At 60.9% G+C, this 19239-nt stretch overlaps 1 protein-coding gene across 7 annotated transcripts in view; it reads right to left on the bottom strand.

Moving 5' to 3' along the window:
- The window catches only part of ARNT2 (aryl hydrocarbon receptor nuclear translocator 2), a 144860-nt gene that overhangs the window by 82594 nt on the left and 43027 nt on the right, over window positions 1-19239 (bottom strand). For all 7 annotated transcript variants that reach the window (XR_006292997.1, XM_043553882.1, XM_043553887.1 and 4 more), the window contains exons 4-5: window positions 12964-13177; window positions 9423-9636 (exon numbers count right to left, since the gene is read on the bottom strand). Coding sequence is in view for 6 of the 7 variants with exons in the window: in XM_043553882.1 (XP_043409817.1) it covers window positions 9423-9636; window positions 12964-13177 (428 nt within the window). In the remaining variant the exon portion in view is untranslated. The remainder of the gene's footprint in view (window positions 1-9422; window positions 9637-12963; window positions 13178-19239) is intronic.

Here is a 19239-nt window from a genome sequence, read left to right as displayed (position 1 = left end):
ACCCCACCGTCCAGGGAGGAAGACAGTGCCAGCAGGTGCAGCTGGAGGCGGGGGGGGAGGTAGGGAAGCGGGGGCAGGAGAGTGACACGGCGTGGTTCCCCTCCAGGATGCTCACACCTGGACGAGCAGGTGCAAGGGCGGGGAGGGGCTGGAGGACCGCTCCTGGCTCCTGGCGGCTCGCGGCGCACACAACAAACCCGAGCGTGGGCACGCGGAGCGCCTCCCGCACCCGAGCCACGTCGGTCGGTGAAGAGGGACCGATGGGCCCACGGGGACCCGGCGGTTAACACAAACGCGTCCGTGGAAGGCGTGGGTTTTGTGGCCCGATTCAACACGGCAAGCTGGGGCCACCGACGAGGTGCCTCCTGCTGTCCCCAGCCAAACTCCCTTCGGGCCGAAGAGATGGGGCAGTGACAACACGGGGCAGCGAGAAAGGGTCACCAAGGTCCCCCGATAATCAGCTCTCTTAACGTTATCTGGGTGGAGAAAGAACGAGAGTGAGTGGACAACACGCCCTGCTGGTTGTGCTCCCGGAGAGCCCACGTCCCCACCATCGCTGCACCGACGCGGGTCTGCCTGGAACCGGTGGGCGTGGCCTCGCGCGGAGACAGGTGAGAGGAGGCCGAACTGGGTGAGGGATGGGAGCGGACGGGAGGAGGAAAGTCTGGACAGAGACACGGGGAGAACGCTGTGTGTGACCGGGGCAGAGACGGGAGGGACGCCTACAGCCGGGAGGGCTCAGGACCGCCGGCCGCCAGCAGAAGCCGGGAAGGAGGCGCGGAACAGTCTCTCCCACGGAGTCCACGGAAGGAACCGCCGTGCTGACATCCTGATTTCGGACCTCCCAGCTCCGGAGCCGTGAGAGAGGACATCCCTGAGGTTTCTGGCGGCCTGGTGCGTGCTGATGGCAGAGACGGACAGCACCCAACTCCGCCCCACGGTCTCCCCTGCGCCCCGTCGGCACCCTCGCCAGCTCGTCCCCCGGCTGGTCTGCCCCCCCCACCACGACACGCTCCCCGCTCTGCACTTGGATCACGGGACTCCTCTGGGCAAACACCTGTAGGGGTCTGGCATCTCCCGCCCTGGGGATGGGTACCCACCCCCTCCCCCCCCCCCCACCATCTCCTCCCCAGACCTTCCTGGGCCTCACACGCTCCCGAGAGCCCTGCCCAACCCACCAGACAGGCCTGGTGACAGGTGACATCGACAGGTTCTCAACGCCCCACCGACTTTTCCTGCTCAACAGTCATCGTGATGCGCGATGGCCGTTCCATGTGATTATGTCGCTGATGTCTCTCTCCACCCCTAGCCCGCGGACTCCCCGAGAGCCAGACCACATCAGTGTTGTTTCTCAGTACACCCTCCACAGTCAGCACAGCGTCTCACTGGGTGTGGTGCGTTCATGGACGAGGAGACGGAGACCTGGGGCGGTTAAGTCCGCCACCCAAAGTAGAGGGCTGTGAACCGTGACTGGCACCAGGGGATCCTTCCTTCCACTGCCCCCCAGCTGCCTCCCCTACAGCCCACGCCCACACCAGCCTCACCCGTAGCCACCCAGGAGAGCACGCACACGGGCGGGGGCGCGGCCCTCCAGCCGGGGTCCGTGATGGGTACACAGACCTTGCACTTGACTCCCTTATCTGCCGGGACACCAGAGCGATAACGAACCCAGCCGCCTGAGTTGGAAACCTGTCCAGATTCATGACACATCTTTCAACATAAAACAGAGAAAACACAAGCGGCTTTAGCACGCCAGGTACGGAGGGAAGGGGACCGAGGCGGGTCGTACCAATATTTAACCTTGGGAGGAAAGAACTGAGCCAGCACCAAAGTGCATCTGGGATAACGGATCCGAGGGGGCTGCGGTTTCCAGCGGGAACGTCGCTGAGAAGGACGAGAAGTAACCAGCCCGGGGTTCTCAGCTGCACTCTCTCGTGGGCTCACGGAGCACCTGCCCGCAGATGCTTCCTCCGGGGCCGGCGTGTGGACTACATCACTGGGGCCCAAGTCAAATAAACATGCTCCTCTCGCCACTAAAACACTTTATTTCTATTTCAAACACAGAAACCCAGTAACACTGTTAATCGCTGACTCAGACAAAATCGGGAATTTTTTTTTTCTTTGCCATGTTTATCTGTTCCCCTCATAAGGCAAGAAACAGGCTGCCGAGCCGTGTTTTGGATCTCGGGTTCTGGCACCAGTCCGAGGGCGAAGCCTGGGTATCGCAAAGAAAATAAGCCACGTATTTGCAAGTGTGGTTTCAATGAAGTTACCTTCGTGACGGACGCGTGGGAAGAGGCCGTCCTTTTCCAGAACTGATACAGCGGTGGGGGGGAAGGGCTCCACAGCCCACAGAGCCCCCGTGGGGCCGTGACCTGACGGTCCTGCACGGGAGGACTGCACGGCCGCGGCCACGCGGTTTTGCCCGCGCCCTCTTCGCAAAGTGTCCCCGAGAAGGCCCGGCTGCCTTGGAGGGGCTGGGCCTCGGTGCTGACAGCCGCCGGCCACTGTCCCAGCCACGGTCCGTGACACGTGTCTGTGTATCACGCGGAGGTGGGGTGGTTTCTGCTCCGGCCCGGGTCGTCCGGGGCGCCAGTGCGGGCGCGCCCTCGGTTCCTCGCTGTGTCCCTGAGCCGCGGTGGAGGATGCCGGCCGGCTGAATATACGGCAGCCCCTGCTGACCCCACTGTCCGTGTGAAGGGCAGACTTGCAGAGTGATGTCCCCCCCTGCTGCTGCGTCCCCAGGCCCCGGGGGGTGGGGGGGGACACAAACCCCAGACACTGTTCTCCTCCCGGCTCTGCCCCAAGGCCTGGCCCTGCCCGAGACCCCCTGGCCATGGCCGCAGCTGCAGGAGGCCCCCAGCCACACCCTGCTGATGTTTTTTGACGCACGGCTTCTCAGGCGTGAATATGTATATACATTAAAAATGAAAATGCAGGTGCTGAGTCAGCCCCTGCCCCCCGCCCCCGACCGGATGATGGGGCCTGTGAATCTGCATTTCTAGGAGGTTCCCAGGGGCTGCAGGTGGTGCGAACCCACAGAGCACAGGTACCGATCTCACCGGGGTTTACCATCCAACACAAATCAACGTCTGCCTTGAGGGTCACAGCTAACGTGACAGTCCCCACCTCAGGTTAAAGTCAGAGATGAGACGACCGGACGAGGTCAAACAAAGGTGGACCCAACCCAGGGGACGTGGTGTCGCGTCCCGGATGCGGGCACCAAGCCAGGCCTTGCCAAACTGCGAGCAGTGCCACTGGGAATGCACGTTCCCGGGCCCTCCACGCTCCCGCCTCAGGAGGTCTGGGTTCTGGCAGAGTTGCCTCCCCGACAAGTTCACAAGTGATGCTCAAGCAGCGGGACCAGAGGCCACACCGTGAGAGCCTACACGAGATCACGCAGGACCCCGGAGGCCCCTGTGTCTGGGGCCCCACTGACCGCTGCCCGCCTGCCCCTGGGGCAGGGGCCCCAAAGCCCTGTGTTGAGCACTTTGTCTGGACTGGCCACATGAGGCCAGCCTTCTGAGGCTTCTTTGTACCCAGATGTCCCCAAAGGCACAAAGGCTCTGCCCTCACAGACGAGCTCCGCTTTGCAGCACCCGTTCGGCCCCGGCCGTGTGGCCCCCAGAACCTCTCCGTGACTCCAAGCGTCTCTCTCCTCACCTGTGACCCGGGGTCCATACCAAACCCCCCATCACCCCCAAATCCCGGGGGTGTCCCCAGGGATGTCTGTCCCATGTCCCCAGGTGATGAGTTCTCGGCCCGGGTTGAGAACCACTAAGTGGGTTAAAAAAAAAAAGAAAAGAAAAGGTGCTATAAGAGAGCTCACCGCCACGTTACTATTTCGCCATGAAAGCACAACGCGCCCAGCGTGCCGCAGATGCCTCCTCCCCTGACAGGCCCACACCGTCTTGAATGTCACACAAACCCGAGGAGAGGTCGATGACCCAACAGGGGTCCCCGGAGGCCTGCTCTCCCGAGCTGCTATCTGGGCCCAGACCAGCGCCGGCCAAATCCTGTGAGCCAAGGCTGAAAGCATCTCTGGACCGCAGCGGGGCTCCCGGGAGACGTGGGGTGGGGGTGGGGGCTTAATCACAGCTGGTTGTGACTCGTGGCACTCGTGTACAAGGGGCTTTCTGGCCACAGCCCTCAGGGACCGACCCGGCCTGCGCTCTCCCCAGATTATCACAACAGCTAGGAAACGGGGTCCATTCATTCGCCAGCAGCTGGGAACCCCACGCATACAGGTACCTGCTGAATGCATGAGCTTACGGACAAAGAAAGGGGGGGGAGGGAAGGGAGGGAGGGGCGAGAGGGTGGGGAGGGCAGGGGTGGAGGCAGGGAGGGAGAATTAATTCTGCTTTGGCTCACATCCGTCTCCACCACCGCACTGCCCCAACCGCTGCCAACTCTTCCCTGTATTGAGCCAAAATGCTGGCCCGATTCTCCGGACAAAGGAAGAAGGAGTCAGACGGAGGGGATGGGCCACGCCAACCTCACTCTGTCGGGGCCACGGGTTACCCGTTTCCACACCCGCGTCCCAGGCGGGGCGGCTGGGCACTTCCTACGCGGCACGGCGCCTGAGGTCACCGATGAGACGACTCCAGCTTCTGCTCCCGGGATCGAGGCCGGCCAGAGCTTAGCGGCCATGGACAGGGGTGGAGGGGAAGTTGGGAAAGGCCACGGATGCAGAGAAGGACGCGCTTCCTCTGTGCTTCCTCGCTGTGCTGCCTGCCCTCCGAACCCCGGCCCGTGGGGCAGACTCAGTCACCCTCAGAGGCCCCGGGCCTCTCCTCAGCTCCCCCCCTCCCCACAGCGGGCTGCGGCTGAGGTCACTCAGACGTCCTCGGTACGTGTCTCTGGAGCACGCCCGCCACGCCCGCCGACTTTTATCTGACCCCTACCACAGTCCTCACCTGGCAGAAGCTTCCCCTCCGTCTCAAGCCCGGAACGCAAATATGCCAGCATTCCCCCAGCAATCAAGATGTGCCCCTGCCCTTCCCCAAAAGGACCACCGCTAACACCACGGAGGCCAGCTCTCCCAGCCGGCCGGTGCAAACCTCCCTCCCTGTGGCGACTGCGCCCCATTTCCACGGGGAATCACCCCTCCCTGACCTTCCAGCTTCACTCCCCAGGCCCAGACTCCTTGGCCCCCCCGAAGTGGGCAGGGCAGGTCCTGGGCTCTCTGCGGGGACACCCGGAGAAGGCGGATTCTGCTGGTTCTGCCGAGCGGTCCACGGGGCCCACGGCTGCTAACACACACCTCCGTTACATGAGGAGAGCCCGCCTGAGAATGCGCCCCGCGCAGGAGCAACCCTCCTCCCGGGTCCCGCGCAGACCCCAAAGAACTGAAAACCGGACCTCAAAGAGGCGTCTGCACACCACGTTCGCTGCCGCATTATTCACAGCAGCCAAGATACAGAAGGAAGCCCAAAGCCCAGCGACAGAGAGACGGACACAGAAGAGGTGGTACACACGCCCTGAAGTATCACTCGGCCTGAAAAAGGCGGTGGGGGGGGGGGGGGATCTTATCATCTGCAGCACGATGGATGAATTGAGAGGCCAGCATGCTAAGTGACATGAGCTTGTCACAGGACAACCGCTGCATGGCTCCCCTTCCGTGAGAAATCTACAGGAGTCAACTCAGAAGCAGAGAACACGAGGGCGGCTTGAAACGGGGAGCTGGGGCGTAACGGGCGCAACGTTTCAATCGCGTGGGGTGAATGAGTTCTGGAGTCAGCCGGCTAACACCGTGTCTGCAGCTAATACAGAGAGCGTGCTTTAAAAAGACCTATTTTATTTGTTCATTTTATAGGGGGGCGGGGAGGACCAGAGCGAGAGGGGGAGAGACGGAATCCCAAGCAGGTTCCGCGCCGTCAACGCAGAGCCCCACGCGGGGCTTGATCCCACAACTGTGAGATCATGACCTGAGCTGAAATCAAGAGTCAGATGCTCAAGACTGAGCCGCCCCGTCGCCGCCAGGGGTGGGCGCTTTGAAACGCATTAAGAGGGGAGAGCTCATATCCAGTGTTCTTAGCACAAAAAGGAGAGAAAGGAAGAGAGAGAGAGAAGGAAAAGGAAAAAGCCACAAAGGAACACAGGAAATTTCTGGAGGTGACGATGTGCTTAGTACCCCGACGGTGGCAATGGTATCCCCGGGTGTGTGCGGACGACCAGACTCACGAAAACATACGCAGTAAACACGCTCGGCTGCTCGTGTATGGGCGTACCTACAGAGGTGAAGCCGGGAGATGGAGAAAACCACGCCCAGCCAGTGTAGTTACCTTTTACGAAGTCACTGCAAACACCAACTAGCGGGTACAGGACCGCTGCTCCAAGACAACAGCTCCCGGAAAGCCTCCGCGCGCAGCACTGCCGTCATCCGGGATTCGGAACCGTGTCTCAGGTGCGTTTCTGCCCCGAGACCCCTCATTCGGTATCGCCGACTCAGTAACCCTGCACTGCCGGCCACCAGCCCCGTGACTCGCGCCCGCGAGAAGCTGACCCACACACGAGGGTCTCTCCCGTGAGGCACACGGCGGCCCGCCCTCGCGGACCCCGGCCGGCACATCAGCCTTCGCTCCGGGGTCATCTTCGACAGCAAGATCTCCGACAAAAACGCGAACATGTAAAACCAGAGCAAAACCACCCAGGGCAGCACAAAGGGCTGGAGGCAAGGGCAGCGACCATCCCGTGTGACCTTAGCCAGAAACGCGGGCCCCAGCGACTCAGATTTTCTCCCCTCTGTGCACGTCCGCGTCTGCCTGCAAATGCATTTTGGGGTTACAACTGAGTTCTGCCAAGAGGCAGATTTGCAAGTGCAGACTCCCGAGCGACGAGGGAGGAGCGTGGTTCCGTTTCCAGCGTCTGATCACTGTCTGCGCCTGAAGCCGGCAGGCCCTTGCCGTCCGGCAGCGATAGTCCCTGCGTCACTCAAGCCAGTCGGGGCTGGTTTTCTGTCACTTGAACCCGGGCTGGCTGCACAGCCACTTTTCTGTAAGCGCAGAGGTCTCTGGGAGGAAGGCGGGCCCACTGTCCAGTGAGGGGGACTGAGGGCCCACCGTCCCGTGACGACACGCACCCCCCTACGGCGCACGTTCAATGCCCCCCCAAGCGCCCCCCACGTGGCACAAGCCCACCCTGTGGGTCCCACGGCTGAGGCATGGACTGTGCAACGGAGAGGCCCAGAGGCCAGGCTGAGCGCCACCCCCCCTTGCCACTCCCAGCGACCTGCCCGGCCCCCTGCCCCTCACCCTCCCACGCTGACCCCCACCAGGGGGGCCGCGACCTTGCTCGCCACGCCGGAAATGAAGGGACGGGAGGGCTTGAGACCCCAGCCCAGTGGCCAAAGGCCCCAAATCACCCCCGAGGTTTATTACGTGTCCACCCAGGTCTGGTGAGTCAGCTAGACCCATGGCCAGAGCCTGACCTCCCCCTGACCATCACCCCCTCTGCCATCTGCCCCAGGCGGGGCTCCTGACTGAGTTTCCAAAAGCCACATCCTGTGGTCAGACCCAGAAGCCTAGGGAAAGTAGGGAAAGACAGACGGCTCTTTCCGGAAAAGGTGACTCCAGCTGTCAACACTTCCTGGTTGATTTACTGTCCTTCTCGAGTCCCTCTGGAATGCCGAACTTTACAAAGCGTCTCCCTTGGCATGGCTGTATGGGGCTCTCTGATCTGGCTCGAGGCTGCGACGGCAGAATCTGTTTTAGCATCATTTCTCGGCCTGTGCGTGGAGCTCCCTGACCGGCCAGGCGTCACCGTTACAGGCCACGCGGAGGCGAGCACAGCACAGGCCCCGTCCCCATAACTCCCCACCCCCCTCTTACATGTCACTGACACCAACACCGAGACCATTACCAGTATCGTCCAGAAACAGCTGTACTCCTATTACTTCTGACCACGTCCGCCTCAGTCTTACCGTAAGTGTTAGGGGCCGGCCTGTGTCCCCCCAAAATGAGTATGGTGGAGCCCTAACCCCCAGAACCTCAGAATGTGACTATATGTGGAGGCAGGGCCTTTAAGGAGATAATGTTAAATAGAATCATGAGAGTGGGGCCCTAATCTGACCAATGTCTTCACAGGAAGAGAGACATCGGGGGCACCCGGGCACAGAGCAGACCACGTGAGGACACGGCGGGCAGGTGCCAGGGATAAGCCGGTGAGAGAGGCTTCAGGGGAAGCACAGTCTACCAAGGCCTGGGTCTTGGACTTCCGGAGTGTTCCGGAGTGTTCCGGAGTGCAAGAACGTGAGAAAATAAATTTCTGCTGTGCCAGCCGCCAGTCTCTGGTATTTTTTACGGCGGCCCTAGCAAATGGACACAACGGGCAAAGCGTTCACACCCCCCGCCCCCCCGCATTCACCAGGCTCCTGCTGAGGACACACACGTAGACGGAGACCCTGCGGCTCTCGGTGCAGCAGAGAACTGAGGGCACAGACGTGTCTACCACCCAGCGCAACACAAACACGACGGCCCAGTGGCTTGTTCTGAAAATGCAAATTTGTTCCAACGCGACTGAGCTGCTGGGGAACAATCCGAGTTCGATGTGAGCTCTGTGTGCGCTTATGCGTGCTTCTGTCCACAAGGAACGCTGCGTGAACACAGAGAAGCGCACCCAGCTGAACAGAAGCACGCGGCTCACACACGCACGCGCTTCAGACACCTGCCGGGTCCCCCAGGCTGTCGCGCGTCACAAGCCACCTGTATCCGCCGTCACGACCACCTTTCGACTTCTAACATCACGTGACTGTCCTCGCACAAAAGCACGCAAGTGGCAACCCTTCCAGGACCCACCTGTACGAGTAAATTTCACATCAGTCTCAGGGCCTGGTGCCACATTCACATTTATGAATTTCTTAACCGTTTAATGTGCAAAATTATGCTCCCATTTTTACCAGGTTCCTATTCCTGTTTTTATCTGTCAGTGATTCGGTCTTGAGTGTTGTGCTCCTAACCCGTCTCTTCCCGCTGCAGCTTTTATCTCCAGAGTCTGCATACCGCGGTGACTTCCAGGAATGCGTATGTTGTGTTATAGCAGAACTGACTTTATTTAGATGTTACAATAAGGAACTTCGTTGCAGGGAACTAAGCAAGGCCTAGGTAATAAATGCCTACGAACATGTGGTTCTGGCTAATGTAGCAACATCGCCTCCTAGTGACAACATCCCTTAATTGCAGGTAAAATATAGAGACGGGGGAAAAAAAACCCTTATGTATTAAAATCGAATTGTTTAAATGTTACAAGGTAAATGAAGTCATTGCACAAGCCAAGTCAAATAGATCCCCTCACCTTTAGGCAGCTTTTTCTGACCTCCAGCTTCACCTTTAGGCAGCTTTTTCTGACCTCCAGCTTCCTGATCTGTTTACTGAAAGACATCCCTCTCCAGACTCAAACAGCCTCCAGGAGGGGGCAGCACTGACCTGTCATGGAGTTTTCGGAGGTGCAGAGCTGCTCTCTCAGCTTCTCCACATCGTCGGGGTGCACCTGCTCGTACAGGGTGCTCCCAAACCACTCTGACTGGGGCTGGTTCAGCACAGGGGTGACGGAGTCAGACACGTAAATGACCCGTCCCGTCTCTGCCGCCACTACAAACAGAAAGCCATCGGCTGCTTCCAGGATGAGGTGCTTCAGCTCCTGGGAAGAGAAGATCGAGGTTAGGACAGAACACTGACAAACGCAGCCTCATTAAGTTGTCCTATCAGCAACCTTTGACTTTTGCTCCCTCGCTGGGATACACAGTTTTAGAAACTTTGATTGCTTTTTTCTTATTGAAAAATAAGCTAAAAAATGCACAGAGCTTGTCCTAGCTCTGAGATACAGCTACTCCAAAGACTTCTGGCCCTGCCTAAACCAGCCCTCTCTTAGGGAGAGAAGGAAATTCTTGCCCAGGGCAGGGGCTGGAAAGCAAGGAGTGATCACCAGAATGTGCTGGGCTGCCATAGGTATGAATCGCCTCACCTACATATTCAAGCTGCAGTCCTGTTGCTGGGGCACAAGAAGAGCCCGGGGCACAGGGCTCAGTACAGAAGGTGCTGCTGCTGGAAGGGAGGGGAGGGCAAGAGAAAGGGGACAGTGAGGAGGGCAGTGTCCCAGCCACCGCTCCCGCACGGCTGGCGTGCACTTCCTCCCCTTCCTGCGCTCTGAGTGCAATGCCGGCGGTGGATACGGGAGTATCTCCTCATATTCGGGCACCCGTCGAACTTCCAGAACTCCTCGACAGACTCTCCGGGCAGCGTCGGGAGGCAGCAGGGCACACAGCATTGCCCATATCGCTTTATGGCGAGAAGAAAGGTTAGCTGCGCCAGCCCTGGGGTCGCGCTGACTCACGGGGCTCATGACGTCAGCGCGGGCAGGAAGGAAGCTGCGTGGAATCCGTGAACGGGCAGCGGGCAGCCCCGCCATCATCCCAAGAGGGGCGTGAACGGAGCAGAGTCAACTCTGTTGAGATGTCTCTTCTTTGCCTGAAGGCGGCTCAAGTGTAGCCTACCTACCCGTGTCATTTTCCCATCAAGTCCGATGCAATGTGCTCTGCCCCTCTGGGGGTTGAGGAGCTAACTCTCCCACATGCCCTGCGCCCACATGTGTGCCTCCAAACACCCCATGCGCTCAGCAGGCTCCCGCCACAAAGGGCCACTTTCTGCTGGGAATCCTCGGTTCGGATGTCGCCCTAATGTAACACCGATTAAGCGCCCACAGCACACGCGGGAATCTGACGCATGGGGCCCAGCCCCAGGGCGCTCCGAGGACCCAAAGAAAACGCGGGTCTGCTGGTGAGCAGAATCTGGGGAGCTCTGAGCTCTTGGCTGGGTCAGAACTTGAACATCCTCGGCCTGAGACCCTAGGGCGGAAGCGGACTATACGGGATTTTCTAAGAAAAAGTTTGTTTTGTCCACTTCCCTTGCTTCGTCCTTCAGCTGATCTGTGCCTCCCCGCCGCTTCCTTAGCTCAGAGAATGGGTCGACACCTTCACGTTCAGGACCGCAAGAGCTCACAACCGGTAGGACCGTGAGAGAGGAGCAGGATGTCTGCGAAACAGCGGATCCCGTGCGCCGGCGGACGGGGCGGAGGCTGAAGGCTGCGGGAAGGTCTAGGGGTCGGAGCCTCACCCTGGTCACGGCCCCTCTGTCTACCCCTCCGCAGTTTTGTCTTCCGGGAGCACGTGATTCCTAATCAAGGTCACGGGCTTCCGAGCACCAGTTAAACCAACAGGAAGGCCGGCGAGCACGGGTTCTGGAGGGAAAGACGTGCCTCTCAACCCACGCAGCTGTGTGCCTCCGGGCACGGTACCGTCCTCAGCCTCCGTCTCTCCACACGGGTTTTTCCGGTGGGATTTTGTGACGCTGAATGAGCTCTTGCGTGTGGACACTCAGGAAGGGCTTGGCATACAGTCGGCGCCCCATAGATGCAGCTATTGTCACCATCGACCACGGAATGGGCCGGACTCATGGAAGCAGGGTACCCGCCTCCCTCCTCATCTTCCCCATCCTCAGTCACTTAAGGATGAGGATTAACTTCAAAGGCGGACCCGGCAAGACTGTTGTGAGTTGAAGGGACTCGTAGAGAAAGCGTTGTTCTTACCCTGGTGGCTCACGGGCACGTAACACGTTTCTGCCCCGTCATCTGCCAGGGGTTCCCGCCTCCCGTTACCGGCCAGGCCCCCTGGGAAGCAGAGCCTTGGCGGGTGGGGCTACCCTACGGAGGGGAGACGGGGCTGGCGGCCAGGCCCCTACCACCAGGCTCTGGGTCCTCCGGGTCACGGTCATGGCAAGGCCACAGCCTCCTCACACGTGCGAGGTCAGGCGCCAGGACGACAGGAAAGGGCAGGTGAGATCCTGTGGCCACAGAGCGGAAGTCACCCCCGTCTGCCCCTTTTCTCGTCCTTTTTCGGAACCTCACTCCCCTGACCTGACACAGCCCGGCCCCACCAGAGCAGACGGCTGTCTCTAGTCACGCCTTTCGCTCCCGCCCCCGCGGCCCCACACCCACGACCTCTTCCTGTCAAGTGCCCCGTCCCCGGCTCTCCGGGCGCGCTCTGGGCCCCCCTGTGGCCCCGCACTGCTGGGGATTGAGGCCACGCTCTGCGGGCTCCTCAAAGTCTCCCTTGCTTCAGTCCCACCCACATTCTCCCACGGCCACCTCACCTTGCCTGTCCCACGCCCACCACCCTGGACCAAGTCCTTCCAGACCCACCGGCCCATGTGTCCTGCAAAAGCATTCGGGGCCAGGGATGCAAAAAGCCTCCGTTCATTCCAGAGTCGAGCAAACTGAAGCTTGCAGCGTTTGAGGACCTGCCTCTGACGGGCGCACAGGCCAGGGCTGAGAGTGGGACACAGGCCTTCCCGTGGACGCAGGGGTTTGTAAACTTGGTAAAACACTATCCCGCCAACCACTCCGCGTGTGAGCTCTTCGTCACGGGTGGAAAGCACGGCTTTGGGGCCCGGCCAACCTGTGCCAGGCCCCGGCTCTGCCTCTGAGCGGTGGCCGGACCCTTTGTGAGCCACGACGCCCTCGCCTACACAGCAGGGACCAACGCTAGCGGCCTCTCCCCCGGCTAGAACGAGGAGGGAGTGCGAAAACGGGCAGAGAGCTGGCAGCCGGCGGTGATGACGCCGCGATTACCACCACGACCGCTCCCGGGCTGCCACCGTGATGGTATCGCCACCACCCGCCGGCACGGCGGCACGTGGCTTACACGGACACGGTCCCGCGTCCGCACACTCAGCCCGGGGTGTTCTCGGAGAGATGCCTCACCGAGGTTTACGGGAAACGCAAAAGCAAAGGAGATAGAGATGGACAAACACCGCCACGAAGAAAGGAGCACAACTTCCTGGTTCCACCCACCCCTCAACCTTTAACCCCTTTCCCCGCGCAGCTGGTGTCACCCCGATGACGGTGACTTCGTCCCCTCCCCAAGTGACTCCGTGGGGACGCGCGGGCCCACGGACGGGCCACGGACGGTACCTGCTCCGTCAGGAACGACGGCTTGTAGGCGCCGTCTGTGGACTTGTTCCCTGTGCCCCTCATGGACTTCATGTGCGACACGGCCATGCGGAGGATGGTCAGCTTGTCCGGCTTCCGGGCCAGCGCGCTGCACGTGGGCACCATGTCCGACAGCTCCGTGATGTACTGGGTCATCTTGTTCCTCCGCCGCCGCTCGATCTCGCTGTGGTTCTCTCTTCCCGAGCGCGCGACAACAGGGCGGGGGAAAGACAAGCGTCAGACCAGCGGTCGCCGTCTAACAGGACCGAGCGGCGCGTCCGCTAACACCGACCCGGAACGGCTGCCGCTTCAAACACGGACCCCTTGCGGCCCTCCGGGGGGTGGGGCACAGGCTTCCGCAGGGCCCCGTCTCACCTCCAAGGGCGCCCTGAGCCCTTGTCAGTGTTCCCACGCACCTGACTAGTTTCCACTAAGCACAGAGAGTGGAGACCTGATCCCTCAGCCGCGGGAAGCAAAGCCGACGTGTGCGCACGCCTGAATCTGCACGTGGGTGCACGCCCGCTGCTCGGAGCTGTGCTCCACGTGGATGTGTGTCTCCTGCGGCCCTACAGGAGAAGCACCATGTGGCCTCGCCATCCCCAGGGCCACAGACGGACGAGACCGTGGACAAACCTCTCCTGTAGGCCCGGCAGGGTTTCTACGGCCCAGGATAGGACAGGTGCGCTCCTGGCTTATTAAACAGTGAATGGCCCATTGGTTAAAAAGAACTGTTGAGGGGTTGCTGGAATCGGTCTCCATGATGCGTGCAGAGAAAACCCAGCAGAAGGGATGGCTGGGCGCTCCCACCTCGGGATTATTACCTTTAGGGTGAAGTAGAGTAACAGCCCAGCGCCACCTGGGCCCGGGACCCCCCACCTGGGCCTGGGACCCCCCCCCACCTGGGCCCAGCACCGTGCACCTGTCACGGGAGGCGGGATGGGACGCACCTGGCCCCAGGCCCCCCCCCCCACCTGGGCCTGGCACTGTGCACCTGTCACGGGAGGCGGGATGGGGGGGTGCTGGCCCCGGGACTCCGGGAAAGGTTGGGTGAGCTTGCTCAGGGTGGTGTCCTCGCCCCACCCCCTACCCCCCCAGGCCAGCCTGCACCTTGTCAAAGCAGACAGGTGGGGAGACAGTGTGCAGAGAATGCTGCCTGGGGCTGCCAAAGGGGGTACGACATCGGGCAGGAACTCTGGCCGCTCAGGGACAGCATCTGTGATGCAGGATGCAGCCTGTCCCCACCCAAGCCTGCACTCCTGATGGGAACCCTGGATGAGCTTCCCTCCCGTCTCCTGCCCAAAGGCACTCCTAACGGCAGACGCGCACCCTCCTCCTGACAGCAGGAAGGGAGGCTGTATCTTGCTGGGCGTTCAGGGAACACCCTTCCTGCCCCGGCCAGCCCTTCCTGGGCAGCAGGGCAGAACGTCTGGAGAGCCGAGGAAGCCTAAGAAAAGCCACTCTGTGCAGCCCCATAATGAGGCTGGGGCTGGCCAGGCCCTCTGGGGGATCCGCAGAGGCACATCCAGCCGGGAACCCTCCCTGGCATCTGAGGCTTCTCCAGAAGGGGAAGGGACACTCCTTCCCTGGGAAGTGGGCAGGTGCCCTGCCCCCCGGAGCCATACAAGGCAGATTCTGCCAGGCGAAAGGCAGCCACACGTCCAGGCTGAAGATAAGGTCCCCATGAAGCACAGAGAGGTGGGGACTGAGAAGGCCGACCCTCCCAAGAAGGGGCCAGGCCCAGCCTCTGGTCATCCCTGTCCCTGGCAGGACACACAGCCTCCCCGTGTACATAGCACCTTCTGGCTCGCCAAGGCCTCGACAGCCACATCGGACCCTCCCCACACCCTCTGTGGCAGAGGGCCCCATGGCTCAGAGGTACTGACTTAGCAGGAACTGAGCCAGGCCTCCCCAGTGCGCTCACCAGTCCCGGATCCAGAGCCGGAACGCCCCTGCCTTGACAGGCGTCATGGGGGAGGAAATGCCCGGCGGCTTCCAAGGGACACAGCTCGGGACTACATGTGACCCCAGAAATGATTTCCTCCCCGCTCCCCACAAAGTCCCGCTGTTCTCCAGGCACTGTCACCGCAAGTCACGGTTAATTCATCTCTGCAGGACGGAAACGGAGGAGGGGGGCAGCCGAACAAGGTAAGAAGGACATCAAAACCACGTCAATCACGTGGGCACCAAACATCTCATACGAAGGGAAGACCGGCCCACGTGGGCCTGATGTTAGAGACCCTGCTCCCCAGAAAACGGATCTCATTCCGAAGCGTTTTAACCCAGATCCCAACCCCAAACCGCTGAGTCTGCAAGAACCCCCAACTCAATGCCCTGGTCACCGTGTGGCCCTGCCAAGGTCTGCCCCGCTTATCTGGGTCATGAGCTCCAAGGACGCCGAGGCGTAGAGCGTCGGGAAAGTCTGGAAACGTCCACCTTGGGTCTTTGCTCTGGAGCCAGGAAGGCTCAGCTGGACTTCTCCCTGCCGTAAAGAGCGCTCCCGGGGCCAATGCACGTGTCCCACACCGGGCGGCAGGTCGGCGGGTGGAGGGGAACCCCTCCTCCTTCCTGGCCACCCCCTCTGCGTCAGGAGGGCGAGGAGTGTCCTCCCACCTGGAAACACACTGCCCGGCTTCCCAAGGATGCTCAGGCAAAGGGTTCTGGGAACCAACCGCCCTCCGCTTTCTCCGCCGGGGAAGGTCTCTGCAGGACACATCTGCCACACGGATTTTTCCCCGGACCAACGGGGTTTTAGTCGTCATACGTATAAATGAGACAGGTGGCAAATTCACAGGGAAAGACGAGAACTAAAGCATCATCACCACCTACCAAACCAAAAACGTGCTCTTGAGCGTAAATACCGCACAGAAATCACGAGGAAAGTATCAGAACAGGTGCGATGAAGGATAAAAGGCAGACTCAGTGGAAACTTTCCTCTCACGAACAGCTTTCCTTTCAGATAATGCTAGAGGTTCCTCGGCGAGGCTCCTACAGCTAGAAGCAGTGGCTGGGGACCAGTGCAGCCGGGTGCCCTACGCGTCCCAGGAAAAAGACACGTCAGAGACGGAGTGGGGCCTCAGGAAGGTCGCTTAGACCCATTCGTTGAAGGGGGAGAGAGCCTCGTAAAGCCTCCAGGGGGGGTTGATTCCAGGCTTACAGGATGCCCCACGCACTGTGGCCGGGTTCACAGAACAGGTGTGAGAAAGCCGGCAAGGTCTCTGGGGTGTTTAGAGCCGGGGTCCAGAGTGAGTCCGAATACGGCAGAAAACCAGGTTGGTAACACGCAGGGGCAGGAATGAAAGGTTGGGAGGGAAGTTGTAAATCGAACGTCAAAAGGGTTTGACTTGGCCACGTTTCCCTTCCTTTCTTTTCATGAACCAGTATGCGTGGGCACACGTGTGTGCACACACACACACGTGCAAATCACGCGAAGGGCACCGCGTCTAGGTCTGATGGTTGATGGCGGCTCCGGGGCATCAGGTGTCCCTGCAGCGACATTCGAGCCAGCACCCACTGCTGGTGGCCGAGCCCGGCTGCAGGCGCACGCGGAAAGGAACCCCGGACCCACCAGAAAATGCACCACGGGGCGGCAGCAGGGGTGGGGGAGGAAGAGGCGTGGGGAGGAGGCTTGGGGTTGCAGGCCCTGCTGGGGGCCGGGGCAGGACAGGTGCTCACCTCCCAGGTGGGCCAGGACCACCCACACAGGCGGGGGGTGGGGACGGGGCTCGCGGTGGCCTCCCGGAGAGAGGGCCTGCCCCACTCCCAGCTGCCAGGGAGACTCATGTTTGCAGAAACGCTTTCTGGAACTTGATCGGTTCCCCCGGGTCCCTGACTGACACGGGAACTCGTGGGGCAGCTGTGCGGTCAGGCTCCGTGCTCTCGACGGAGGCCGTCCTCCCCAGACCCAGCCCTAGAAGCAAGGTCACTCTGTACCCCTGCTTCTCTAGCCTCTTTGGCAAAAATCGCGCCTCCTGTGACGTTCAGGCCTCCCGTCTCTATCGCCCTCGAGGCCCGAGTCACGGTCACCCATCGGCTGCACATGCAGACACGGCACGGTGTGGGGCCCAATGGCACGTAGCCCACCTCCGGTCCCCTCCCCCTCCTGCAGGCCGCAGCCAGCCCCTCCCACGGCTGCACCCCCACCGTTGGAACACAGCCCCCCCCCCCCGCCCGCATCAGCTCTCAGGTGCCCGTGGAACCTGCACCGTTCTTCCAATGTACGCCCGCCCTGCCCTGCCTCCGGCCCCCTCATTGTCCGGGGGCCGGCAGAGGCGACACGGCGTGCCTGAGACAAGTCTGGGGTGACCCGGGCTGGATCCCACGGATGCCAACAGAGAAGGGGGCGGAAAACCTTAGAGCCCACTCCACACCGCAGACCTCAGACCGAGGAGACTCCGTCCTGAGAATGGAGACTTGGTCCTCATCCGTCCCGGCCCTGGCCTCACCCCACCCCCTCTGAGCCGGGCCCCTGCCCCCGTTTCGTGCACCTGCCTCACCCCTGACCCTGCATCTGTGGCAAATCCGCATCCTCCTACCCAACCAGCTGGCTGTCCCTCTAAGAAAACGGCCATGACTTACCTTCTATGTGACAGTGACCATAGTTCCCAAATAAGAAACTGAGACATGAGGTCTGATGATGGGTTTGACTTTCGGACCACCCTGGAGAAAGCCTGGGAAAGCTGGCTGAGCAAACATCAGGGGCCGGAAGCCGCGGCTCAGCACCCCGGCCGGATTCTGAGTCACAAATCTGCACTGGGTGCGGGGCGGCACCTGGCCACCCTCTCTTCCAGGGCCTCCCTGGGGGGCTTCTCCCGGCTGACCGTGAGCAGAGGGGCGGGACGCCGAGAGACCCCAGGCGTGCCGCGCACAGGGCCGCCAGGGGCCACCCGAAGCGGCCTCTCCAGCCCGCTCCGCACGGCACCCTGGCCGCTGGCCGCGTGAGGGCTGGGGATGGTCTCTGCCGGCTGGCCCAGCTCCGAGCGGCCGGGATGCACCCGCCGGCTGCCCGGTCCGTGGACCACCCCCCACCCCGTGACACAGTGGTGCGGCCCCGACTCCTGCTGAAACACGTTCCGTCTTTCCCCCTCGTTTCTCAAGTGTGGAAGGAAGGACACGGCCCGCAGAGGCCTCGCTGTGAACTCTGGCCGTGGAAAAACTGACTTGCGGACGGGCGGGCTGATGAGATAGCTGCCCAGAATCTAAGGTTTGTTCTTAAAGATGGGCCTCCATACAATGAGCTCTTTGTAGCCTGCCCTGTGATTTCATCCCTGACTCAGATCCTCAATGTCAGGCAAATGTCACTCGGTACCTCTCCTCCTCTCTGTCCTGAGGCCCCGGGGATCATGGTCTCCTGAGCTCGACACGGTGTGCCATGTCGTCTCAAGGGGGATTCTGACCGGAGAAACCCGGGGGGCGGGGGAGGGGGTCGCTGTCTCCTTACGAAGGGAGGCTGGGTAAGGCCAGGGAGGACCAGGCTGGACCAAGGCTGGACCAGGACAGGGAGCCATGTGCCCTTACGTCCAAGGGCTACTCCCATTTCGGGAACAAAGCGCTCCCTGCAATTAAAGCTGTTCCCTAGGGGCGCCTGGGGGGCTCAGTCGGTTAAGCGTCCGGCTTTGGCTCAGGTCATGATCTCCCAGTTCGTGGGTTCGAGCCCTGCGTCGGGCTCTGTGCTGACAGCTCGGAGCCTGGAGCCTGCTTCCGATTCTGCGTCTCCCTCGCTCTCTGCCCCTCGCCCAGTTGTGCTCTGTCTCTCTCTGTCTCTCAAAAATAAATAAACGTTAAAAAAAATTTTTTTCTAAATGTAAAGCTTTTCCCAAGAAACAAGTGGGCGTCCAAGCTGGAGCTCTGTCCACACCGAGGGAAAACACTACATGCTTCTGTGACTCAAACTCACGTCTTGTTTCAATTAGAAAACTCCGGGGTCATTAGAGAGCACAGTATTCTCCGTCTCCTCTCTGTGGTCTCCCCTGGAGCCACATTGAGGACGGGAGGACCAGGTTGGGGAGGACAGTGCCTCCAGGAGGTATGTTTACTACGTGCAGACGCCAGGAGGCCCCGAATAGTAACGGGACGTGTGTTCCTCTCCATTTGGGGTGACATGTGCTCAGTTCACAGCCACGACGTGGGCGAAAAGAACCGTGCCCAAAAATAACTGCTGTGGGGGCCAGCAAACGGGGGAGGTCAGTGGGCCTGGGGCTCCCCACGGACATCATCCTTCTAAAAACCTAGAAGAAATCACCAAGGCCGTCAACATAAACT

The sequence above is a fragment of the Prionailurus bengalensis genome, chromosome B3, assembly GCF_016509475.1.
Source record: "Prionailurus bengalensis isolate Pbe53 chromosome B3, Fcat_Pben_1.1_paternal_pri, whole genome shotgun sequence".
NCBI classification, from domain to species: Eukaryota; Metazoa; Chordata; class Mammalia; order Carnivora; family Felidae; genus Prionailurus; species Prionailurus bengalensis.
Note: the sequence above shows the minus strand (reverse complement) of the source record. Positions and strands in the feature narration are given on the sequence as shown.